The sequence below is a fragment of the Toxorhynchites rutilus genome, chromosome 3 (assembly GCF_029784135.1).
Source record: "Toxorhynchites rutilus septentrionalis strain SRP chromosome 3, ASM2978413v1, whole genome shotgun sequence".
In the NCBI taxonomy this organism is placed as follows: domain Eukaryota; kingdom Metazoa; phylum Arthropoda; class Insecta; order Diptera; family Culicidae; genus Toxorhynchites; species Toxorhynchites rutilus.
The window spans coordinates 125548699-125576584 of NC_073746.1; the positions used below are offsets into that span (position 1 = coordinate 125548699).

Consider the following 27886-nt stretch of genomic DNA (forward strand, 5'->3'; position numbering starts at 1 on the left):
TTTATAGTAATTTCCTAACAGTTTAGAAATTCCATCCTCCCAGAATTTTTTTTGGTTTCATGTCGAAAAACTGGTTAAGCCGCTTTTTGCTGCCCAAAGGGTCAAAGTTTTTACCCTTGAATTTTGCAGAGACGAGAACTTTCTTGGGGGTGAAGATTTAGGGGTAGCCATGGGGGTTCATAATCGATTGCTTCAATATTATTTCCGCACAACATTGTCGTAAATGATACAGTTTTAATCACCCGTCGCCCGATTTGCTTGAAAAAATAGCGTATTTTCTTTGCGTTCTTAAAGCGAGTCCCGGAGGAAGATACAATCAATTGAATGTTTTTTCGACTGAATTGTGTTGGACCTATACATCGCAACGATTTACGTAACTAAGCATCACCAGATGCTCATGAACAAAAATTTTATATATATGTTGCTGTTATTCTGCTTATGTAGTCTGCTTTTGTATCGAGGGTTATTCCTCATAAGCATTCCGATTAAGCTATCATTAGTGGCAGTACAAGCTTCTCAAAAAAAACTCAATATTTGATAAGTTTATGCAAGTTCGTAATCGGTATTCACTTTTGAAACAAGTGCATCAATTTAATGCAACAATAATCTAATTATTCTTCTTCTTCTTGAATGGCATTAACGTTCCCTGTGGAACTTTTGCCGTCTCAACGTATGCATTAACTAGCGCCGTTCATTAATACTTAGTTGAGATTTCTTAAGCCAAATAACACGCCTTGAATGTATTCCGAGGGGCAAGCTCTATAATACGCGTGACCACAGTGCAAGTCGAAGGAAATTTCTTTGACGAAAAATCCCCCGGCCAGAACGGGAATCGAACCCAAACACCCGGCATGATAGTGTGAGACGCTAACCACTCGGCCACGGGTGCACTTATTAACTCTTAGTTAGAGCAATAAATCGATAATCAAATCAAACTCATCTCCAAAACAGAAATTTCTGCACGCGAAATTTCACTTCAGACAAATAATTCCTAGCAAACCTGTAGTCCACAAAAAAAAATATTTTCTTGGTTGTGGAACACAAATGTTGAAATATTAACAGACTTCTGCACTATTCTGGATTCACTTGCACGTATGTCGATATGACGTATGTCGATTCACAATCAGTAAATCATTCACTCTGTATGGATTCTAGTGTAAATAATTATCACTATAACCAATGGCTCGAGGTGACAGTAAGCTCGTAGAAGGGATCAATTTTTCAGTTTCGATGCTCACTATGAGCAACCTTGAAAAATCCACTCTTACCCAGAACAACACTCACCCAATTATTCGGCGGGGCTCCACTGGAGTTCCCTTCCCTCCACACGTAGTAATCCTCGAATCCTGGTTCCCCCCTCAACGATTTCTTGAACCATTCGTGCTGATCGCTTGTATGATTCGGCACAAAATCCAAAATCACTTTGATTCCCAACTCTTTCGCCTTCGCGATCAACTTCTCCAGATCCTCCAGCGTTCCGAAAATCTCATCCACGTCCGTGAAATCAGAAATATCATATCCAAAATCCTTCATCGGTGATTTGAACAGCGGACTGAACCACACTCCGTCCACGCCGAGATCCACCAGGTGTTCAAGTTTGTTCGAGATTCCGGGAATATCGCCAACACCGTCTCCGTTCGTATCCATGAACGACCGTGGATAGATCTGATAGAACACTCCGGCTTCCCACCAGTCCAGTGTGCCATGGTCATGGTCATCCTGTTTGCCAGCAATTTTAGCGACTGTCAGGGTCAGAAGACCCAACAGCAGCAGACACGAGACGATACTCTTCATTCCGCGAATCCACCGATAATAGAGACGAACCAAGGCACAACCGCGGGTTTGTACACGAAGCGTACGTGCAAACTACGCGATGGGCAACATTTGACACCCTTTATAATGGTCCTTCGTCGGGGGAGCTTATCAGATTTTATTATTTTTGAACGAACGTGTTAGAGATAACCGACTGCACATCGATGGCACGAATTTCGGTTATCGATTGATTAAACGCGTGCGAAGTGTTTGCGGTAACAGTTGCGAAATTTGGCTCAATGTTTATCTCAGAGAAAACCAATCAAATTACATGAACGATATTATTATGATAAAGAAAAAATGTGGTTTTTGGCTGATAAATCAAGGTTAGAATACAATCGAATATATTGATTCCATGTTGTTAATCGTTGAGTTTACATGATAATAGTACATTACATTCACATATGCTAGTAAATCGCCGTTCGTTGAATCCAGCATCGTTTGTTTCACTCCAATTTCTGGCTATATCTTCTAATAACAATCAGCTTCGGTATTAATCCCAATAACTTTGATTGCAGTCGTAACTTTCGGCAGCAGAAGACCAATAAAAATTGGACAGTTTCTGCCAAAAGATGCCATTTGACATCATAATCTTCTACCACTAGGTTGAAGAATGGAAGCACTCAATTTAACGATATTTGGAAGCTATTTGTGGGCTTTGCCGAGACCAGACCGAATGGGTTCCGGTGGGAGCTACATATATTTAATATCGAACATGGCGATGCGACATAAATGAAGATAAGTGCGATAAACTCCTCCGTCCAACAGAGGAAACCGGTGCCAGCATTCCGCACAGCACCAGCACTGAACGTCAGAGGAATGTTACATCCTGGAGAAGGAAACCGGGCATCTCGGATCTCGTGTGTCTTCAATTTCATTCATCTTCATTTGTGTAATTAAATTTCTGAGATGTTATGTAAGATCATTGCAGAATGCCTTTTTTTTTGCTAGTTATGACAAGCATAAGGGCAAGTGAGTTATGGTTCAAATTACCTCTACCTGCAGCTATTTCAGGAGCAAATTAAATGGGACATATAAAACTTGACTCAAATATGACTCAGGGAAATTGATTTATCGTTATCAACCTCCTCACGAATTTCATGCCAACTCATCTAAGGAGCTAGCAGCACCACCTCAGATAGCAATGTAACACTGTGGGTGTCACTGGTCATTTGAACAGCTTCGTATACTTTACATACTTACCTTTTTACAAAAAAATAAACTCAAAAACTGTCATACCTACAAAATTCTGGTCAGAGAATAAAATATAGGAAATTGATTAAATTTTCATAAGAATACCAAAATTTTTTTGCTAAAAAAAATAACACAGAAGAAATAAATGTTTCAAAAATTAAAATTCATTCTTCTCAAAAACATTTTTATAATTCTCAAAAAAATTATATGAGTGGACTTTACAACTTCCAGCAAGTCACCCATACATCGGAAGAAAGTCGTTGTTAACAGTTAGCAATGCCCTTCTCCCGATTTATGGATGAATTGTTAGTAATTGTATGGGCTATTCAAATATATTTTTTGTTCAGAGTTTTAAAAAACCAAGTTTTTAAGAACAAATTAATTCAATGTTCAATATAATTTTGTTCCAATAATTTTTTTTTCAATTTGTTTGATATTTTTGAATGAAAGTCAAAATAATTTCCTACACTTCATTCTTCAACCAACATTTTGTTGGTCTCATAATTTTTGAGTTCAAATTTTTCGAAAATAAGTTGGAAACTAAAAATTTAAAAAAAAATACCATTAACAACTATAAGACCTACAAAATTTTGGCCAAAAACAGAAATGTTTGCATGAAAAAAAATACATATTTTTTTTAAAAATTACATTGAAAAACGCAATATTTTTCAAATTTAAATAAATTTTGTTCTAAAACGTTAGTAGAATTTTTTCAAAGAAAACATGAAAAAGTTGCTGCTCTCTTTCCCTGTAGCAGTTATTCATATAATTCTTTTTTCCTAATTTAAAAAAAAAACAACAAGTTTGAAAATGAAAATAAAAAAATCAATTTAAGGAACTTATATTATATATTTATATATAAAGTTATATTTTTTTTTTCAAAATTTCGAAATGCCAGAAAATCTATAACATTTTTTTGTACTGTGTATTTTTTTTGTTAGATATTTGAAAAAAAAACAGCTTGAAGATATTTATAAATCTAGAAAAGCCGTAAGAGCACATTTAAATATGAATTAGAGTAGTACTGAATTTCAAATCCCAAAAAAAATTTTCTGAATTTCAATATTTTTTAGTACTAAAATGTTTGATGAAATTTTTTTTTGATAATTTTTCTTGATACACCGTGGTAAGATGCACATTCAGTATTTTTTTCAAATTTATATCTCGGAGCTATTGAGAATGGCTTGAAATAAACGAAAAAGTACGTTTTTCACTATAGATCCTACGTCAAACCACATAGGGGTTCAAATAAACCGCCAAAATTTTTTATTTAATATCCTTTACAATATTTGCCATACAGCTAGTGATTTGGTTTGGGGGCACTTTTCACTCCCTTACCTAACCACTCCTTGGAAATATAAAAAAAAAAAATGTTGATACCGCGCAACACTGGAAAAAATCTGAAAAAAATCACACATAACTAGAAAAGCCGTAGAAACACATTTAAATATGAATTAGAGTAGTACTGAATATCTAAATAAAAAAAATTCAAAATTTCAATATTTTTTTTAGTACTAAAATTTTTGATGAAATTTTTTTTGATAATTTTTCTTGATACACCGTAGTAAGATGCACATTCAGTATTTTTTTTCAAATTTTTATCTCGGGTCTTTTGAGGATGGCGTGAAATAATCGAAAAAGTACGTTTTTCAATATAGATCCTACGTCAAACCACATAGGGGTTCAAATAAATCGCCAAAATTTCTTATTCAATATCCTTTACAATATTTGCCATACAGCTAGTGATTTGGTTTGGGGCACTTTTTACTCCCTTATTCGGTCAGACCCTTTCCTTTAACCAGAGATTAGTTTGTGACCTTCCGAACATTTGTTGGCCTCGTTGGAAGAGATGATGTATCTGTCGTTAAAGTTGGTGTCATTTTGACGTAGGACTACGTCTTTCATTTCTATACCGAGGTGTAAAATCAAAGTTTCGAAAATAAAGCGTTACGCCGGAGAGCGAGATTTTGAGCGTTAACACCTCCTAAACAACTGAACGGAATGATATGAGAAACACTTCATTCGAAAGATAAAATGTCTACGCGTTATATACTTGTTACTTTTTTATCCAGAAACTTGTTTCAATAGCCTTAAAATTGCTTTCAAAACAGACTATTGAAATCACCAACCGGTATACAAGCGAGCGCCGCTCAGAAACCCACTCAGTTATAATTGGACAGCGATTGGAGCATGTTGTCGCTATTGTGTTGTTGTCGATCAATCATGAGTTCAAAACTCAGGGCCTTCAATTGACTATCTTTGTGTTGTTATAGAATTGTTCAGAAGATCGATTCATCCATACAACTGCTCTGCTCTGCAAGAAACATCGGGCTGTTGTGCTATTGATAACCCAGCAATGGTCAATCTCAACTGTTTTCGCTGTCCGGTTTGCTAAACAATGGAAGAACAGAAAAAACGCCTAAATGGCTACTGCTGTGTAATTTACCATAGTGTAATGAAACAGAAAAACTATTTTACGCCTAAATGGCTACTACTGTGTAATGTACAAAACATGTAACATGTACACGATTAAAATCGGGCTCTGTAACAGCTAAAATGCAAATCAGCCTAAATAAATAAACAAATGGGATAGAAAAAAGTCACAAGAGGGTTGTGTCCCAGACACGACCGCATAGTTCACGTAGAATTGCGTTAGGTTATCTGTTGATTTTGGATATATTTGAAGAATCACAGAGTTAGACTCTTTGATAATGATTTGGTGGCCCTGAAAAGGGTCGTTTTGTTTGGTTGTTGGGTATTGTTTGTTCGATCCACCAGTGTTTACCGAGTGATGATGACAGAAGGATGGTAAACAGTCGTTGGATGGAGCGTATGAGATAAAAGATACCGAAGTGGAACGAGATATGATGAAAACCGCCCTTTGTGATCCTAAACGAGATGCCTCCTGTGTAATGTATGGATGATATAAAGAAAAAAAAACACTCACCAATTTTTTTTTCCCCAAAATATATTTTTTATTAAGGCACATGTGGCGTTAGCCTGACGGGGCCGGGAGTCCAATATTTTGACAATTTTTGTCTTACAACTATGTTAGTAATATGTAACCGATTACTCGCGGTTGGCTCGAGGTTAGTATTACAAGTGTTCTCATAATTGGTATGTTGCAGTCTTCGATGCTCTATACGTGTGCCCGACACGGGCTACTTCCTATTGGGATGCAGCTGACCATTAATCAGCAACGCTCCCTAGTCTGTACCCCATATCTAGCGTGGTGCGTCTTTCTCGACTCGAGGAATCCAGGATAGAATGGTCACTAGCCGGCGCAATCATCAGTTCGTGTAGAGTTGTCATGAGCGGTACAACCTTTGGCTCTTGTTGAATGATCAGTGGACTGCACAACCTTTGGCCCGTGCATCTGTAAAGAGTGTGTGTATGTAACACTCACCAATGTTATATAAGATAATTATATCTCGATTATTTCACGCCATCCTCAAAAGACCCGAGATAAAAATTTGAAAAAAATATTGAATGTGTATCTTACCACGGTGTATCAAGAAAAATTATCAAAAAAAAAATTTCATCAAAAATTTTAGTACTAAAAAAAATATTGAAATTTTGAAACATTTTTTTTTTTGGGATTTAGAGATTCAGTACTACTCTAATTCATATTTAAATGTGTTTCTACGGCTTTTCTAGATATGTGTGATTTTTTTCAGTGTTGCGCGGTGTCAAAAAATATTTTCTTTATATCTCCAAAGAGTGGTTAGGTAAGGGAGTAAAAAGTGCCCCCAAACCAAATCACTAGCTGTATGGCAAATATTGTAAAGAATATTAAATAAAAAAATTTGGCGGTTTATTTGAACCCCTATGTGGTTTGACGTAGGATCTATAGTGAAAAACGTACTTTTTCGTTTATTTCACGCCATCATCAATGGCTCCGAGATATAATAACGAGCACAATTATTAATGGAAAAGGGATTTTCTTTTATAATTTTTACTTTCAGAGTGTTTTTTAAACCCAATGCAAATTTTAATTGGACTAACAACACCTAATACTATATGTGAAGCATGTGGAAAATCACGTTTCCTAATATTTCTTAACTTTTCCAATTTTTCTCGCCGTATAAACTTTCCTTGGGTGAATACAACAAAACAGACAGCTTAAACCAAACAACCCGGGAACAGCGGGAACACACCTTGATTTTTATTTATGAAAATTGAAATAAATTTGTAAATATATCAAGTCATTTTAAACACAACTGCTACCATATACAATTTTATACTTACACTCGTGCTAAATTTTTCACAGTACACGATTGGTCATTGATATTAAATTTCACGAAGCAACCAACATTAAAGTTCCAAATTTAAATTTCATTTGCTAGAATTAATCGTATCACTCACCTTACTTGCAATATAAGCATGCCCCCGACATATATTTGCAATGCCAATTTCCCCCGGGCACCTTGGTTTTGATATCTCTGTTAGGGAACACATTTCGGTGGGAGCAAAAACTCCCCTTACTTTCATTTATTTGCAATGCAAAATTTTGATTTATTTGCAAAATTTCCCCCCAGGTTGCTTGGTTTTGTTGTCTCTGTTAGGGACCCGCCGCATGTGTCGTAAATTTCGACCAATCATGAGTGGGTATTTCCGTTAGGATAGGGGTTGAGATTTTACAGTTGTTCGATAGTTTGTTTAATGCTATATATTATTTTCTTCAATATAAAAAATTGTTATGGAGTGCAATCCATCATGAAATGATTGAGCAATAAGCGTTCGAAATTGGACAATTTTCACGATGTGCTCGATTTTCGATTTTCAATTTGTACCCCAATATGTTCCCGAAAGACGTAATCCTAAGGTAATTTTTCTTTCAAACAGAAATATTTCTGTATGTAAAGGTCCAACACGAACTTTCTAAGACTCAAATGAAAGCTGGTTGATAGGGTTATTTGCATTTGCTATTAAGTTGAGTAGAACAAAATGTGTTAGTCTACAAAAAGTTTGAAACCTTCAAAGTTGTAGCTTCAAAATCAAATGTATCTCATCTTCATGCGTTACGTGGTTACAGATTTTCAAAAACTGCCTCAAAATTTTGGTTTAAGGATAAAATGTAGGAAAATTCATGTTTTCATTAAAACATATCAAACTGATTAAACAATATTTTTTAAAACAATATTTTGAAAATTAAAAATCAATTGAAATTTAATTTTCTTAAAAATATGTATTTTCAATCATGAAAAAAATTAATATGAATAATACGCATAGTCATCTATACATCGAAAGAATGGCACTCTATTTAGAAACATGTTAAGAAGATGTCAAACACGAGAAAAAAAAAATGTTACGAGTAAAACATTTTTTTTTTCAGAAGTCTCCATACAAAAATGCCATATATTCCAGAAACTGTGAAAGATGGAAAGTTAACGTCTTCGACAAAAGTTCATATTTTAATAAGATCTAAAACTTCGTCGAACACACTATTTTAAACAAAATTAGGATTACAGGGAAACTTCGATATAACGTACATTTCACTTTCAAGATTGTACGTTGTATCGAATTGTACGTTATATCGAAGCATGACAAAGAACTCAGGAACATAGCTCATATTAATGCTAAAAAAGTAAATAATGATGACAAAATTCAACCAGAAGGCGACGCCAATCTTTCTCATGATGTTTCCCGTAATACTGTTGATTGAGGGTAAGTAGAAAAAATGACCGCTTACTAGTTCAAAAAAACTTTTTCCCTTTAACAGTGTCCTTTTTCCGATGTACGGGAGTCTTGTTGGTAGTTGTATGGATTATTCATAGAATTTTCGTTCAGAATTAAAAAAAATTAATTTTAAGAAAAATGAATTTCAATTTTTAAAATAATTTCTTTTCAGCATAATTTTTATAATTATTTTCTATTTTTTTATAAAAAAAAATCAAATTATTTGCTATATTGCATTACATGACTCAAATTTTGTAGGTCTTCAAGTTTTTAAGTTATTTTTTGCGAAAAAAGCTAAAAATAACTTAAAATTTTAAAAATCCATCTCAAAAACTATAAAAACTACATAATTTTGGTCAGACAATGAAATATAGGAAATTGTTCAAGCTTTCATTACAAAATAGCATACTAATTTAAAAAAAAAATCATTAAGCAAAACAAAAAATTATTTCAATCTTTAAAGTAGCCTTTTTACAGTGTAATTTTATTTATGATTTTTTAACATGAAAATTTAACCAATTTCCTACATTTCATTCTTTGACCAAAATTTTGTAGGTACTATAGTTTTGGAGTTAGATTTTTTTGTGAAAAAAATAAGAAAAAACTTTGGCCCTTTCCAAAAAGTAGTCTAATTCTTTTTTGGAAATTTCAAGTATGGAAAGTTGCTCAAATGACCAAAGACCCACAACGTTTCACTGCAATCAAAGAAGATCCGGATTCTTCCATTGAAAATGTGTACGTTATATCGAAGTTTCCCTGTATTTGCATTTTTTTTTTAAACTTGAAAAGTGTTTATGAAAATTCGAACAGTTTTCCACATTTCATCTTTTAAGCAGAATGTATTAAAGTTTTTTTCTTTTTGGTGCTCCCGTGGCCGAGTGGTTAGCGTCAAAACCTAACATGCCGGGGGTTCAGGTTCGATTCCCGTTCTGGTCGGGGGAATTTTTCGTAAAAGAACTTTCCTCCGACTTGCACTGTGATCACGCGTATTCTAGAGCTTGCCACTCAGAATGCATTCAAGGCGTGTTATTTGGCATAGAAATCTCAACTAAGTACTAGTAAAAATGACGCAAGTAATATTACGTTGAGACGGCGAAGTTCCTCTAGGAACGTAGGTGCCATTTAAGAAGAAGAAGATTAAAGTTTTTTAGTTATAATTTTTTGTAAAAAAATAAGAAAAAAAACTTTGGCCCTTTTCACAAAAAAGTCTGATTCTTTTTTGAATATTTCAAGAATGCAAAGTTGCTTAAATGACCAATGTCTTTACACCCACAATGTTCCACTGCTATCTGAGATGGTGCTGCTGCCAATGACCAGTCGAATTGTCGTGAAATTTGGCACCTAGAAAACGAGTCATTTTCCAAGAATTCATTCATAAACTCTCAAATGAATCTAAAACAGGCATCTTATCAACCATTGTAAGCTATAATTGTCCAACCGGCCGAATCAGTTGTCGCGATTCGTGTCGAACAACTTTCTATCGCGCCGGGTTCCCCTTATCTTGTTTTATGGGAAAACAATCCTGTCCAAGCTTGTCGAAAATTATCCCCTGAAGCAGCAAATTGATAAGAATGCAGCTATCAGCATCATTTTGCGTACGACATGTTCAGTGATTCTCATCGACTTCGAAACTTATTGATTGATTCGACGATAGAAACGATTCGAATGTGCAATTACACGATACAGCCAATGAATCAAAACAGTGAATTATCGGTGCACGAAAAATGACATATTATCAATATTGTGTTGCTATTATATATTGTTGCCCTTAGAATACAATGAAACAATCGCATGCAATTCAAAGCTGATTCAGCATGTTTGTTCTAAATAATAATTCGGGAGCCTCTTTCCACAAACAACAAAGAAGTTTGCACGGACTCTCTTCCGAAACCCGATTCAGTAGTTTGAAAATGATGTTGGCCGGCAACGACATGGATTAGCGCGAAAAAGGGGCGCCGTTATAACGGGAGAGCCAAACATCCGACGCGATTACCATATTTAAATGGAGCATCCCACTTGGAGCACTTGTATTAGGGCTCGATAGAATGAATCCCACCCGCACTACTAACAAGCTCGCAGTTGCAGATGAGCCACCGCTTATCGGCAATTGCACGGAAGAAAAAGCAAACAAAACATAAAAGAAAAGCAAGAAGCAAAAACGGTAATGATTATTTCATCCTCTCGGGTGATACCTCTGCCTGCCCTTGCGCTAATCCTCGTAAACGCAAGGCGAGTGGTTACAAAGCACGTAGTACTACTACACATGATGAACCTGCACCGAACACGGAATATGGTTGCTTGCTTTGTTATAGGGTAATTTCGACTACGTGAACAAAATTTCAAAGAAAGATTTAAGATCTGTAATCATCCTCACTGTATTTCTCATATTTTACAATAGTGTTCTTCATAATACCTACAGATAACCGTCTGGCAACACTGCTACCACGTTGATTACCTCCAGTTGTGCCACGCCGCTTATGGAGTTGGAAATTACTACAGGGTGCGGGTGCCCATCCGGTACTTCATCAACATCCTTGTAATTGTTCCCCGCCGCCGTTTGGGACTCGTTGTACACAATGTGCACAAACACTTGAGCGCGAGCGGCGCGTTTCACGGGGAGAAAAAAGGACACTTATCCCACACCCATCCGCTCCAGCTAATGGGCTGTCGGTCAAAAACATCGCCACGGCGGTAGAGAATGTAACTTCCAGTGCCGAGCGCAATCATTACCGCCGCAATTACAGCCATCTCCTTTATTGTGCCCTGAAATGAAGCCGGAAGGCGTGGGGAAGCGCGCCGCTGACGGGAGCCAACGCTGGTGGTTTGGTGGATCCAATGAGAACAGAAAAAAAATATGTATAATAACATCAGAATTTCAATGTATTTCAATGTCTCGCTGGACGGAAACCGTACTTATGCTTAAGTGTAATAATCTGGGGAAGTGCTTTTGTGGCTGGAATGGTAGTACTGTGGCAAAATCGGCAAAAGTCAAGAGAATGATAATTTTGAATATCCGCTCGAATTATGTCGCTTGCAAATGTGTGCTGGGTTGTGCAAAAAATATTTTTCTAGGCAACAAAAATGCAAAGCAGCTTCCTGTTTTGCAACTTTTCGCAGGCGAAATTTATTTACGCGCGTGAATACAATCATATTAATGGGACGAGAACGGGACTATACAATTGAAATTAATGGCATAATTATGTATTTCTCTATTACCATACAATACCTATAAATATCAACCGTATTAATTGAAATTACTGGGAACGACATAATTGTTCAATTCTTGAGCTTTTGAGTTATCTTTTCAAGTAAATAATGCATGTACGCTTACAATATTTCATTTCATTCATTTATTTCTGTATTGCGTAACTGAAGACCTGTGTCTTTTCAATGTCTCATTGGTAATTTTAAAATAGAACAAGCGCGTGTGAATAATACTAGGGTAGTAGCTATCTCCTAACAATTCCACAATAAAATTAAGGTGCAAAACAATTCAAAAAAATGCTTAATACATCCTGGGAAAGAACCGTTTTGTCTCATATGCCGAACAGTCTCAAATTCCGAACACTTAATTTTTAAATGTGAATATACTAAACTTTTATGATATAAATAATTAAATAATGAAAAAAGACATTCTTTGAGGTGTAAGCTTCCATTTGACATCATTTACAGGTATCGATACAGCCTATAATTTATAATATTAGACATTTGCAAAAAAGTGACAGACAAAACCAATAACATAATGTTTGCGTTAGCAAATTCGGTAAAAAACAAGCATCGTTCATTTTTCAGTTTTTGCAGTTGTTTCAACTATTTTGTTTGTTGTTTTCATGTTAAGTGCTAGAGAATTCATGAACCTACAATAAATGGGTGAAAAATAGATATTTTAGGCAGAAATCTTCAATTAAATTAATATTGAAGTAGTGTTCGGAATATGAATCAAGTTTCTACGCATGATTCAATTTCTGAACACTTCATTTTCAAATGTAAATTTACTGAACTTTAATGTTATAAATAATTGGATAATGAAAACATAGACATTCTTTGAGGTATAGGCTTCATTTTGACATCATTTACAGATATCGATACAGCCTAGAATTTATAATCTTAGACATTTGCAAAAAAAGTGGCAGTCAAAATAAATGATAAAATGTTTTTCAACTTTTTTTTTGTTATTTTCATGTTACGTGGTAGAAAATGAAATTTGATATTTGATATTTATGCAGAAATCTCCATTAAAATTAGTGCTCGGAATATGAATCAAGTTTTCACGCATGATTCCAAATGCGAACACTTCATTTTTAAATGTGAATTTACTGAACTTTAATGTTATAAATAATTTAATATTCAAAATCCTAACATTCTTTGGGTTATAGACTTCATTTTGACATCATTTACTGGTATCGATACCGATATAGCGCCCTTGGTCCTGAAACCATGTAAACTATAAGAAACAAATACAGTAAATATTTACAAAAGCAAAATCCAATTTTTTTGCGAGCATGCCATTTTTCCAAAAAGACTAGCTAATTGACTTTAAATTGATATATCGATCATATGAATCGGTTCAGTAGTTTGAATGTTTTTTTTTCTCTCTATTACAGTGACTTTCAGCGCATTTGGCTGGTTCGTCACTTTTACTCCCATTTTTGGAAGAATGTCGGGAGTGAGAATTGAACTCGTGGCCTTTGCGTGAGAGGTATGGATGGTCCACTACGCAAGATCGCCTCCTATAAGTTTGAAAGTTATGATTTTAACAATAAAAATCATTTTTTCTGTTCGGAATTTGAGACAAAAGTGAAGTTTTTAGTTCTTCACCATGAATATGTATTTGTAAATCAATTTTTTGTAGTCAAATGAAAAAGAAGACTCTATTGTATCCAAAAATCAATTTAATTTCGCGAAAGAGTACCATTTTGAGTAATGAGACAATGTTCAATGACCATCAAAGCTTAAGTGTTCGAAATATGAGACAAAACGGTACTACTTAATACAAAAAAAAATACAAAAATGTCCATATACAAGATAGCATCGCTATTTGGCGGTACAAGTTGAAGTCGGACACGGGGTTTCCGGGTTTTTGAGTATCTAAAACTCGCACTTATCACCAATCATCCGGAACAATATTATGCCCCAGAAATTGATTGAATAAATTCGACATGCGATGTTTCGCCACATCAGGGAGATTTTCCAACAAGTTGAACTTAATTCTATCCGATTCCGGAGCAGATTTGTTGCATGAAAAGAGAGCAAGAGAGAATTCCACCATCGAAAACTCGGAATCAAGATCGCACCTATCTCGAACACTTTGACGTGGGACTACGTCCAACCGGAATATATGGGGGGGGTGAAATGAAAACCTAAACACAAAACATGCAGGAAAAAATGAAAGATTTAGAATCCTTATAACTCGAACATTTCTTACTGGATCGGGAGGATGTTTGCATCAATTGATAGGGAATATTTCTACGCATCTATCGCAATTAATAAAATGTTGTTTTTCATTAGATAAACGATTGAATAACTGTAAAATGTTAAGCGTTATCTAAACGTCCTAACTGCCTCGTTTTGATTGGCCAGATTTACGGTTTCTCCAACACAGCCATCAAAACCAAACAACCTTGGGCAAATCGGCATTGCAAATACATGGAAGTAGGGGGACTTTTGTTCTCACCAAAAAATGTTCCCTAACACAGACTTCATAACCAAACAGCGTTGGAGAAATCCGCATTGCAAACACCTGAAAGTAGGGGGAGCATTTGTTCCCACCGAAATGTGTTCCCTAACATAGATTTCAAAGCCAAGGTGCCTGGAGGAAACCGGCATTGCAAATTCATGCAGGTCGGGAATATTTTTGTTCCGACTGAAATGGGTTTCCCCAACACAGACTGCAGAACCAAGGTGTCTGGGGAAATTGGCATTGCAAATTCATGCAAGTCGGGGGTATTTTTGTTCCGACTGGTGGTATTTCCCCACCACAGACTACAAAACCAAGGTTTCTGGGGAAATGGGCTTTGCAAATAAATGCAAACTGCGAGTACTTTTGTGCTCGCTTGCCTTTGTGCAGACTAGAATATGTTTCCCTAACACGATCTTCTAAACTTAGGAACCTGGAAAATTCCTGCAGACGCTAGATGCAAATGAACTTTCAAGAACAATGGTTCCACATTTCTGAAAAACTTAAAATGCATTCGATTTTTCTACTTAAAGCTTAGAACTCTGGCTATCCCACCATGGATTTGGAGGTCTTCGACGAAAGGCGGAACCTAGGAAGGGTTCCGTTTTAGCGCGAATCACGCTGTCGTAGATCAAACAACAAATGAAATTATATTCCTCCAAAGAAATAAACCATCTCTAGAAGTTGATGGTTAGAGCAATCATGTCCGAATATTGTTTCCAGTCAATGTGTCTTATAAGTTGCATTAGGGTGACCATGAAAAACGGATTATGTTTACCTCTATTTATAAAGATAAAAAATTTAAATTTTTTATTTCATCGACAATTCTGGTCGCCCTATTTTTGATAACTTAAAAATAAGCGCTCTATCATATGTAACAACTTTGTCGAAGACAGTTTAGTCTAGAGAATAACTCTCGAGCTCTTGATGCTAATTTCCACTTAAATGCACCAAATGGTTCATTGTGCATTGGTGATAGAAATTTTGATTGGTAAGTGATCACTACCTTTGGGATCGTGGATTACATTCCACTTGCAATCTAACGATAGCGAGTTCGAGTAAAGCGAGCGGTCAAGAGCACTTGGGTTAGCAGAAGTACAGGTATTGTTTCCCCAGTGTTCAACACCGGCGGTTCCGTAAGAGTTGAAGTCTCTCAAGATCAATCGCACAGCACAGGAAGAAGCGGCCTCTTGGCCTCTCGGAGGCCAATACTTATTAGCCGCAAGGCAGGTGGTAGGTCAATTTGAATAAAATGAGTAGCATTTATTGGTCCCCAATAGCACCGCACCGTGTCTGTCTTCACGGTCCAAGCGTATAATATTGAATTCGTGAAAAGAGAGATCATCGAAGAAAGCCAAGTTTCGGATAGAGTAAAAACATCACAATTTATGAATTGAAAGTTTGAACGTATCCAATTTAGGGATAAGACTACTACAATTCCACTGTGAAACAGTGATATATCTGACCTCTCTATTTAAATTAGACATCAAGAGAAACAATCATTGCAAGGATAGGCCATATTTGCATCAATTGCTGCAAAAGTGTCTTTACTAGTGAACACACCTAACGAGGGCATACCGTTTATTTTCAGAGGGAATATTCGGCGCAGAAAGGTGACCACATGCAAAGTACAGAGACAAGTCTCCCCAGTGCCAATGTTTCTGATGGAATCGGAAACATTAAAACACGTGAAGATTTGATCCCCAATGTCAGACAAATTTATAAAATTTATTATAAAAATTGGTAAGTTGTACTTGATGGTAAAACAGGGACAGTTGGGGTTTTTGATGTCCCCTGGATTGCTAGGTTGTTCGAAGGTGAACTATGCCCTTCGGAAGCCAGGAGGAACCTGATTTTGCTTTTCCGCTGCGCTCGATTTTTGACGTAGGACTACGTCTTTCATTTCTATACCAGGGTGTAAAGGTGTAAAAAAGTTTCGAAAACGAAAGCGTTACGCCGGAGACCGAGATTTTGAGCGTTAATAGCTTTTAAACAACTGAACGAAATGGTATGATATACACATCATTCGAAAGATAAAATGTCTACGCGTTATATACTTGTTACTTTTCAATCCAAAAACTTATTTCAATAGCCTTAAATTGCTTTCAAAACAGGCTATTGAAATCACCAATCGGTATATAAGTGAGCGCGGCTCATAAACCTTCTCAGTTATATTTGAACAGCGATTGGAGCATGTTGTCGCTGTTGTGGTGAAGCTGATTTCGTTTATCATGAAAGCGCTGATGAACGGTGTCACCAAGAGCCTGTTTGTGCACCTTAGGCCAGAAGGGAATCCATCAGGAGGAGAGTGATGCTACAAACGGTTCCGCTTGAAACATCGGAGCAGCCGGAGAGTATCTTGCCAGATCTTTCATGATCTGAATGACATTGAGATTGTTCTCTTGCGGCCCAAATCAAACAGAAAAACTCTCAATGTCATTCAGATCATGACCAGTTCCAGGTGCATTTTTTGGATAGACCTTTAACACGGGGAGGGGAGACAACTGAGGGGGGCGGTCGAGGGTTGAGTGGGAAGGGAGACTTCGCCTTCCCAAAAGGCGAAGACAAGGATTGAGGGGGAACAGAGATAACAGAGAGGGAATCCGAGATCGAAGGTAGGGTGGGAGCGTTAGGAGGTGGAAAGGATAGGTTTGTGAGTTTTTTTTAGAATTGTATTAGAATGAGAATGAGATTATTATTAGAATGAGCTGACTCGTCCTCAGAAGAATTAGGAACGATTTAGGAACATGTTTCACTATCTGCTATTATAGATGGCACTTATATTCTATTGGTTTTTGTAACATTTCACAATAATAAAAATTAAAAATTATAATATTTCTCATATAAAAATATATGAATTATATATATTTTTATTTACATTTTCTCTGAGTATATTTTAGCTTATTCACCTAAACGCGCACACCAGTTGAACTGTATGAGTGAGAAATGTTGGTAACGACAAAATTTTTTCACTTCACCTGATAAAAATCACCATTAGTTACAAATCATTACCAATTTACCAGAGAAAACCGATAAAAAAGATATTAAAACCACGAAGTTACAGAATTTCAAATATCATTTAAATCATTCAAAGCTGTCCACTGCTCTGTCGTTTTATATTCAATTTATTCAAAACCCAGAACCGTACACGACTAACAATTCATGTATTTTCTCCTTTCTTTTCAGGTGAGTCATCTATTCAGCATGAATCATTTGTAACAGTAGTAATACGTAGTTCAAGCATTATTATATAAGGTATATGATCGGAATCAATCACTTCGAAAACTATTGAAAGCTCGTCGTTGGAAAAGGAAAATCACGAGATCAGAAAAAGACAAATCACAATCGCACAAATCATCACATTTTTGCGGGGTCGAAACATTATATCAAAAACTCAGAGTGCTACTCAAATGCACTTTATGTTATGTTGGTCTATTTAGAACAACTATCACTAGAGTCATATTGAACTGTGAGAATAATGTAAACAAAAATCGCACAGAGTTGTCTCAAGTTTCATTCATATTTTATTCAATAATTTGAACATCTGAAATCACTACTTGCATAGCGGAACGAATTGTGACATTTCATGATGCAATGATACGATTAACAATATTCGGCGTCGATAGTTACTGTGCAATCATCGTTATGATTCTTCTGTATTTATATTATATTTTGAACTCGACACGGTGTTTAAATCTGGGTATTTATCGTACCATCAAAATTGAAACATTAATGCAATAATGGAACATAAAGACTACTTTCAAATAATTTTGACTCGCCACAAATATCGCAAATGTGTAATCTACATACATCAGCACACTCATGGATTATTACAGAAATATTTACACTTACTTGTCTCGTAGAATCAATGAATCGTACGCCCCGATTGTTAACCTAGCGCGCCGAACCTTATCACTGTTGTAAACAAAAATAATTTGAAAACAAATAAATACAATTGAAGATATTTCTCACTGGGAACTGATGGTATAAGAATAAAGTAGTATGGATGAGCTTGAAATAATAAAATCCATGCAAAATGCAAAATTCGAAGTTATCGAATACGAATTTAGGACGGACAGTTACTACATTGGAAGACTTCAAAAATAAATTTCAAATAATTATGGGAGTCTCATAGCTAGGCAATAAGATCGAAGACACACTACGGTCACAACAAAAATTTTGATAATCAATTTTTTGTTCAATGTGACTGAAAATCAACTAAATGGATAACCTACCCTACTCTGAGTGTGGAGGTCGGTGACACCAGAGCTACTCTCAATTCCTCCGACAATCGAGGGAAAATCAAAAGATCAATCATATGCTCATGTGGGCTAAGATTCAGGACTACTACGAACGTATCTTCCGATGGAAGTTCTCTGTGAACAATCTACGAGCATAGTAAAATATTTGACGGCAACACAGAAATTATAACTCTTCACCTGATGTGAGTGATCACCTCATCGTTATACGGAATCAGTTGTATCGATCCTCTCCGGAACGTATCATGCTTCCTGATTTCGACAAGCTCCCGATACATCTGATAGTGACTGGTCCTGGATTTTCGCTGCCGTTCCAAATTCAACCGAACGTAGTTAGGGTTCACAGGCAACCAAGTTTTGTTGGCCGTTGAAAAGCCAGCATTTTTAGTACCATCCCACTGGAACGGCGTCCGTTCCGGATCTCGTGTATACTGCATGTAAACCTGTCTGTTTGTATTTTTAGCAGCGGTATCCTTGGTATCTTCCCACGAGATATTCATATAGTCCTCCATCCCGATTTCTTCCCCGTTGTACGTAATGGCAATCCCAGGCAGCGTCATCAGTAACGTATTGATAACATCGATCCGCTCCACCCCGTATCGCGAAGCCACTCTCGGTTGATCGTGATTCCCGACAACCCAGTTGGCATCCCTATCACGCGGCATATAAATCAACCACTTGTTAATGGCGAAGACAAAATCCTGAGCCGTTGATGTGCGATCCAGATCGGTAACCAGCAAAAAGTTAAACGGAATGTGAGCTCCATTGCAAGTACCATCAGCCGAACGATAGTACTTCATGGTGAAACTAATGTTGGCGTAAGCCTCAGTCATCATTATTCGAGTTGGTCCTCCATTTTGTTTCTTCCAATCATCCAAAACATCACGCCACTGGTAGATCAGATCGTAGGATCCAGGCTATGTGAAACGATCGGAAAAGTGATTGAATACCAACAAAGCACAACACATTCTTACCAAATCCTTTGTATAGTAATGATGTGTAAATCCATATGAAAGCGGGTCCCGATCCGTTCCAGTTTCAGGTTCATCTCTGAAATCCTCTACCTCAAACAAATGATTCACCGCATCAATCCGAAATCCAGCAACACCCTTCTCCAGCCAGAACAACATCACGTCTTTCATCTTCTTAACCACCGCCGGATTGCGAAAGTTGAAATCCGGTTGTTCTCGGGTAAACTGATGCAGATAATACTGACCCCGTTCCGGATGAAACGTCCATGCCGATCCATAAAACACCGATTGCTGTTAGTTGATTAATCACTCATTAAATTAGCGGATCAACCCACCAGCTTGACACAATAATTACCCAATTATTGGGTGGGAGAGGATCTCCCCCACCCGGATTTTCCTTTCCATCGTGCCACACATAAAAATCTTCGTAACCCGGCTTCCGCGCAACCGACCTCTGAAACCACTCGCACCGGTCACTGCTGTGATTGGGGACGAAATCCAGTATAATCTTAATTCCCAATCGATTCGCTTCCGTCATCATCGCGTCGAAATCTTCCATCGTCCCGTACTCGGGCTGAATTTGGAAGTAATCGGAAATGTCGTAGCCGAAATCTACCATCGGAGATTGGAAGATGGGCGATAGCCATGTTGCCCCCACGCCAGCGTCTGCCAGATGTCCCAAACTAGAGGTGATACCCCGCAGATCACCAATCCCATCGCCGTCGCTGTCCTTAAAGGACCGAGGGTATATTTGATAGAAAACCGTATCCTGCCACCAGTCTCTGGCATCAGCGCCGCCGCTTGTGGCACAACAGAGCGCCGCTGATAATACTGCGAGCAGCAAAACTTTCTGATACAGTCCAGCTGGTTGATACAGCAACAGGTAATCTTTCATTCTGCTCTCAGCTGGAATGATCACCCTGAAACTGATTTGAATAAAATGCAAATCCCGTTTGCACAGTTTTCTGTCCTCTTCTCTTTGTCGTTTGTGTACGTTTTGCTTTTTAAAAGTTTTTGCAATGTGCAGGTGATAATGTTCGTTACTGCTTTTATTTTTGCTGTCGCTGGTGACGCTCAGAGAAAGCAATGATAAGATGAAAGAATGGACCTGCAATTAATAATGTGATGTAGCGAGCGAATTCGTTTAAACGTGGGACTACGACTAACCGGAATATATCAGGGATAAAATGAAAACATAAACACAGAACATGCAGGAAAAAATTAAAAATTTGGAATGCTTATAACTCAAACATTTCTTGATAGATAGGAAAGATGTTTGCATCAATTGATAGGAAATATTTCCACGCATCTATCACAATTAATAGAATGTTATTTTTCCTGAGATAAGCAGTTGAATAACTGTAAAATGTCAAGCGCTATCTAAACGCCTTAACTGCCCCGTTTTGATTGGCCCGATTTACAGTTCCCCCAACACATCAATCAAAACCAAGGTGCCTTGGGAAATTCACATTGCAAATACATGCATGTTGGGGAAATTTTTGTTCCCACCGACATGTGTTCACTAACACAGCCATCAAAACCAAGGTGCCATACATTACATGGTACTTGTTGGAATTCTCTACTTACATAGCAAATATGTTGATTTCAATTGAATTCGAAAATTGTTTCATTCAATCAATAATTTAATTAATACAAACAAATGATTACTAAGCAAACGGTAGTCCAACGTCAACCTTGCGATTATATCATATCTATAACCCACCCATTTTTTTTTTATTAATTTGTTGCACAAGAATTTCAATTGAAAGTGTTCCCATCCGATCAGGAAAGTACATGAACCGAGTTTAGGTGGATTTTTTTGTTTTGAACAAGCAATCGAATCCCAATCTAAATATGTTTATGGCTACCCAAAATGTTGTTTCAAATTATGATATTAAATTATGATACTTAAATTATTATTATCGCATCGGAGTGTAACTTCCACAAATAGACCATACAGAAAAAAAATCAGCTATCCTATTGAAGAACTTATTTAAATTCAAAAATTCAATAACGAGTACGAGAGTTAACTGAAAAGCACAATGCACACATGCTGGCAAAGGACGAACAAAGAGCTTCAAATAGCTTAGTGACATTTGAAAGAAACATTTCCCATTATAATGCACGCGCAGTTCCAACTCTCTACGTTGTTTCAGTGTATTTCAAATGCCAAAACATGGACACGTGTAACGGCGTCCATGTCACTGTGAATTTTTGTTTTATATTTGTTTTCTCTAATCAAGAGAACCTCAAGGGAGCACCATTACAACTCAGACTGAAAGTTTCAGATCGCTTTGGGAAAAATTGAATAAATGAAAACAAAATTATTTTGTGTTGAGAAAAAACTATTGCCCATAGTAGTGATTAAATAGAAAAATTATACATGATTGTAAAGCTTGAGAAAATCGATTTCTATTGTCATGGCGTAATTAGCATCACTGCTATATCGCAACTGTATGCTTTTCCGAGCAAATTTTTTCACACGTTTTTACCGTTTCATTGAACCTTTAAATTTAAAATTTATCGAGGTCGAGTACGATGTTAGTGTTATCCTTGTCGTGTCTTGAGTGTTGTTTGATCCAGCTAGAATGTTTTTCGTATATAATGCGTGCTGTTATCTTCTGTGAAATTGCTCACAAAAACAACTTCCCCACCATCGCCCGGCCAACAGACTTTGTGCCTATTGTCGCACTTTCGAAGCATTGTTGCGTGCAAGATATCATCAATGTTCTACGATTCATTTCTCGAAATTTTACCCTTATTCCCTTTTACTTTTACTGCAATTGAATTTTAGGCACATCAACCAGAATACTTCGAGACCAAAACCAATTCAATTTTATATATTGGAAACATTTAGTTTTAAGATTATTAGTTCAAATCAAAACTATAATTTGTGGGTGCAATATTATATACAAAATTGTATACATTGCACAAAAAATGGTGCATATTACTCTGATATACAGAAACATAATACACTCGACAACAGCATTAAAAGATTAATGATTCTATGAGGATGAAATATACAGTATTTTAAAGCTACAGATTTTTAGTTTTGGAAAATCGTACGCACATATTTTTTACTTGGACATACACAGAATGCACTATCTGAAATCTTTAGTACAAATATGTGGTAGCACTGACAAGGACCGATGAATGAATGTTTGCGCTGGGTGAGGGTCGCGAAGGATTCGCGAAACATTAATAAACCAATTTGAGCAGATTGTCAAATTAACTCTCACCATCAGAAGCATGTACTTTTGATTGCTCAATGTCTAAAGCAGGGTTCAAGGTCAAAGGTCAAAGGTCAAAGGGTCAAAGCGGTCGATATCGACCCCTTGGGGTCGATATTGGTTTCTCAGGGGTCGACATGAACGAAAATTGATTTTGGAGGTCGACGATAAATTTACCACCATTAATTAACAGTTCTTGTTTGAAACTTTCAAAATACAGTATAATTTGTGTTACGTGATCCAACTTGATTTCTAGTAGAAAGTATTGCTGTTGTATTTTTCAAAAACTCAACAAATAGATGAGCGCGCATAAGTTCTATAATATGAAAAATTTGGCAAGTGCATTTGGCATTTGTGGTTTGAAATTTGTTAGAACTTGAATACACTCATTTACTAATTTCATTCAAGAGGTTACATTAGTAGAAAAAAGGCACCAGGTTCATCTCATAGCACTGTTTTTTATCATCAACGTGCGATTTTTATATTTTTTTTCCAAAAAATAATTGCCTACTTCTGTATTTGTGAGTAATTTATAATACCATACTTACAATTAAATTAATATTTATATAACTTTACATCCATTTATTTTGTTGAATTTTGATGAAAAAATGATGAGATAACCCGCTTAACCCACGGTTGCCAGACTTCTAAATTTGTCCGGAATCTTCCAGACTTTGGAAAAGCATCCAGATATCCGTCCTTTGTCTAGTCCAGACTTTGCGCACTTTGCCCAGATTTTTCCAAATTAAAAAAAAAATCTGCAATCACATTTGACTTTATTGAGTTGGTTTGAATACTAGTTTGCGCTAGTTTTATTGAAACAATTATTTAAAACTGCATCACTGATATCACCGAAGGGATTGAGAGGCCAGACTGAGCTGGCTTTCTCAAAGCACCGATAAGCATGCTGGTTTCTACAAAGTATGTAGTAAAAACATAAAATGTCTTGGAGTATTGAAGCATGCTGCGACTGATCAAATTTCATCTGTCAAAAAGAGACAAATATTTGACTTCGGTCAAACATTGTATGAACACCCCTTTCATGGCCTTATGATGTTATCGAAACGGATTCTAGAACGTTTAATAACGAGATGGTTTCGTTGTTCAAGAGGGACAAAAAATTGCATGTTGTGAAAACCAAAGAAATTTTTGTCATACATACTCAAAGTGATTGAAAATATGAACAAGCTATTTCAAAGTGAGAGTCCTACCGATTCTTCATTCGAGCATTTTTTTTCGCCCGGTATTGGATATTTTTTTCACAAATGAGATCATACAAACGCTGAAAGATCTGAATGAAGATGCGTTTGGTCAACAAAATTACGAGAGCTTGGAAAATGTGTAGGTTTGGACGACGGCTGAACTACTCATTAGGGAGTACGTAAACGAGGGAAAAAATGTGTTGATCGGCTCAACGAATTTAAGGCTAATGTAATGCATCAACTTCAACTTTAACGACTCTGTTATGATAAATCTGACCATGCTGGACCCGTCCAATGCCATCAGAAGAAAACATCAAACCGTTCTACCACTTACTGATAATTTTGGTTCCAAGAGAAATTATTTATCCAATTGATGAGGAATTCAGAGAGCTACGCATGGATAATTTTTCAGACTTTTATCCGGATGAACGAACCAATGTAGTAATGTTTTGGGGTAAAGTTCTAGCCACAACTACCCGTGGTGGTGAAATGGCATTGCCGCAATTGGGAAAATTTTTCCCTAAAATTTACTGTTTTACATATCAACCGTAAAAATGTTGATTGAATGATTGTGTTGAACTTTAAACTTTTGCATTTCTAGTCCTGAGAAGGGCTCTTGTGGACAAACTCAATCCAAACTCCTTCTTCACCTACCTTGAGAAAGACACTTCATTATCATTGCTCGTCAGCAAACCGTGTCCGCTTCCACAAGCATCAAACGACGTTCTCGTGAAAATGTTCAATGAAATTTGCAATTAAATATAAAAAAATGTCGACAAAAATCTAGACAAACCCAGAATTTTGATTTTTTAACAATTTTTTGTTCAATACACCATACAATCCTGCCTTAACCCTTTTAAAGGACATGGAAATTTGGCAAGGAATCGACTCAAACTTCAGAGAACATAATCCTTACATGAGGAAGAACACATTATCTTTGATAAAAAATAAATTATTGAAACAGTTGAAGAAATTGGTGGCAATATAGTTGTCACCGCCCGTTAACCCCCAAAAACGCTGCTTATCGCTGCCTTGTAAGCTCATTTTATTGTGCCTTTGGTTATATTAATACAATATCTCTAGTGCAGCGAAAAAAAATTATATAGAACATATATATAAATTATATAAATTATTATGAAATTTGAATTTTTCATCAAATACACCATTTCTTTTATTGAAGAAACTGCATGAACTAACACAGTAGATCTCAAATAGAATGCTTACAGTGGAACATTTATCAACTTGTTGCATGTTCAACGAATTTGAACAGAATTTTTTGCCGGCGCTCTGAAATTGCGTTTTTTCAATAAAAATGACTCTCAAATTAATATTATACACTTTTAGCAGTCCTACAAAAATTGGAGTATTGCCAGATACTTTCAGAGGTCTTTGGTTAAGCAAAATATCAAAATAAAAAAAAAATATTTACTGTGGATTACAATATAGTTGTTACGGCTTTATGACAGGTTAACCAACTGAATGTCTTTAAATTAGTAAAAATTTTGTATGAGTAAGACAAAAACTAGAAATAGATTTTTGTTTAAAAAATTTGGTTATATGGGTTAATATATCACACAATATTTTTGATCTATATAAAAAATTAGTGAAAAAAAGTTAACTTGTTCTTAATGACACTTCAAAAACACTAAATAGCTCGCGCTCAAAGTTGACATTAAGACCACTGACAGTAGTACCAACTGAAAAAAAATTAAAAATGTTCAGCGGGAGGATTCAAAATCACAAATTCCCGGTATATAAAAGATAGAATTATGTACAATGTTCAACAGAAAAAAACCGAAAAAAAACTCACGTCAAAATCGATTTTTTCGGTCGAAACGGCATGGAAATGCTCAATTTAATTTTTTGTTAAATTACAAAAGGGTATACTTTATATCTAGCAAAAAAAAGTTCGATAAATGATTGGATATCATAACTTATACAGAGTGCTTTTATTGACATAGAACTTACAATTCATATAAAACAATGGATAAGTTGGGACAAGTTTGAGAATCGATCCGATAACGGTGTTTTTTTTTTCACGCAGATTTATATTGTGCTTTTTTTCATCAGCGCTTGTGAGTGAAGCGAGCTCAATAAAAAGTGGTGCACGATCGAGACGCTGAGGATCCAGTTCAGATCAACACACATTCATCACACGTTACACAGCAGCGGCAAGTAGAAGTTTATTTTTCTATTGTTCCATTTATCATTCCTTCAACCTCCTGTGTACGATTTACACCATTATCCAACATTGTATTTACCAAATCGGCAAGCGTTGGCATTAGGGGTGTACATTTTTCTTACATTACCGTTGAACTTTTGTTGAAACTTTTTTTCATTTTTGAATTTATACAATAAAAAATTGAAATAAATATAATTTATATATACCTTGAATACAAATATAATTTATTTACTCATTTATTTTTTTCTATTTTTTATTATTATTCTTATTATTATTCTGTTCACATCGAACAGGTGACTAATTCATTATTATGGCTGAGGGTGGGGAGGATCCCCCATCCACGTCATTGAATGTTTCTGATGCTGACCCACCTTCTGAAGAGCAGGAGGATGAAGCAGACGAAAATTCTGTGTATGAAGTAGAAAGTTCTGAAGATGAGGAAATTGATGAAAAACATGATTTTCGTCTAAAGGAATACCCGGAGGGATTCAAAGGTCCATTCATTGTATACTTTAGACGAAAATCAAAACCTCTTAATGTCATTCGCATCTCAAAAGTACTAACGCAGAAATTTTCCAAAGTTACTGAAATTACTCGGATGGGGCCAGACAAATTACGAGTTGTCGTCTCTTGCAGGACCCAAGCGAATGCAATAACGCGCTGTGATCTCTTTGCGATTGAGTATCGCGTATACGTACCCTGTTGCAACGTTGAAATAGACGGTGTAATAAACGAAAAGGGTTTGACTCGAAAAGAGATACTCGATGGTGTCGGTCGCTTCAAGAACTCCTCACTTAAAAGTGTGAAGATTCTTGAATGCGATCGACTGAAGTCTGTGTCACTTAAAAATGACAAACGAGTTCTCAATCGGACAAACTCTTTTCGTGTGACATTTGAGGGTTCCGCTCTTCCAAACTACGTTGCAATAGGTGCACTTCGTTTACCTGTTCGGTTATTTGTACCCCGGGTAATTAAATGCAACAAATGTATGCAACTCGGTCACACGGCCGCCTATTGTTGCAATAAACAACGTTGCGCAGATTGTGGAGAGAGTCATGATGGGACTTCTTGCGCAAAAGAGCGCAAGTGTCTTCATTGCGACGAGGCTCCACATGATCTTTCTCAATGCCCGGTGTACATACAACGAGGGGAAAAACTCAAGCGTTCCTTAAAGGAACGTTCCAAGCGGACTTATGCAGAAATGCTTAAGAGTTCCGCTTCAACGACTCAGGACAATCCCTACTCCATTCTGCAGAACGACGAGCCTGTTGCTGACGCTCCCAATGCAGGAAGTTCCGGTACATCGCAGGGTGCCATTAGGAAAAGAAAAATTACTTCTTTTCCATCACTCCCCAGAAAGAAGACCGTCTGCCATACAAATGGAACACAAATTTCTGCATTACTCGAGAATTAATCAAGCAAATGAAACCAAATTAGGCATATTGATATTATAGGGTTCAATAAATGTTTCTATGGTGGTTAGACTCTCCACCCACCCCCCCCCCCCCCATCTCTAAGAGGGGGCTGCCATACACATGAAACACAAATTTTTGTATTACTCGAGAATTATTCAAGCAAATGAAACCAAATTAGGCATATAGAGGTTTTAGGATGGAATAAATATTTCTATGATGGTTAGACTCACCACCCCCCCCTCTCAAAGGAGGGCTGCCATACAAA

At 36.4% G+C, this 27886-nt stretch overlaps 2 protein-coding genes across 10 annotated transcripts in view; one reads left to right on the forward strand and one right to left on the reverse strand.

Moving 5' to 3' along the window:
• The window catches only part of LOC129773218 (dual specificity calcium/calmodulin-dependent 3',5'-cyclic nucleotide phosphodiesterase 1A-like), a 544686-nt gene that overhangs the window by 327802 nt on the left and 188998 nt on the right, over positions 1–27886 (forward strand). The window lies entirely within an intron of this gene.
• The window catches only part of LOC129773219 (maltase 2-like), a 44462-nt gene that overhangs the window by 11589 nt on the left and 4987 nt on the right, over positions 1–27886 (reverse strand). The window contains exons 2-7 of one of the 4 annotated variants that reach the window (XM_055776811.1): positions 19948–20700; positions 19596–19883; positions 18802–19538; positions 18598–18738; positions 18215–18277; positions 11059–11500 (exon numbers count right to left, since the gene is read on the reverse strand). In XM_055776811.1, the coding sequence (XP_055632786.1) occupies positions 11296–11500; positions 18215–18277; positions 18598–18738; positions 18802–19538; positions 19596–19883; positions 19948–20487 (1974 nt within the window). In that variant the 5' untranslated portion in view covers positions 20488–20700 and the 3' untranslated portion in view covers positions 11059–11295. Of the gene's footprint in view, positions 1–1284; positions 1857–11058; positions 11501–18214; positions 18278–18597; positions 18750–18801; positions 19539–19595; positions 19884–19947; positions 20701–27886 lie in introns of those variants that run through there. The other 3 variants (XM_055776812.1, XR_008742667.1, XM_055776813.1) reach the window with 3 other exon arrangements.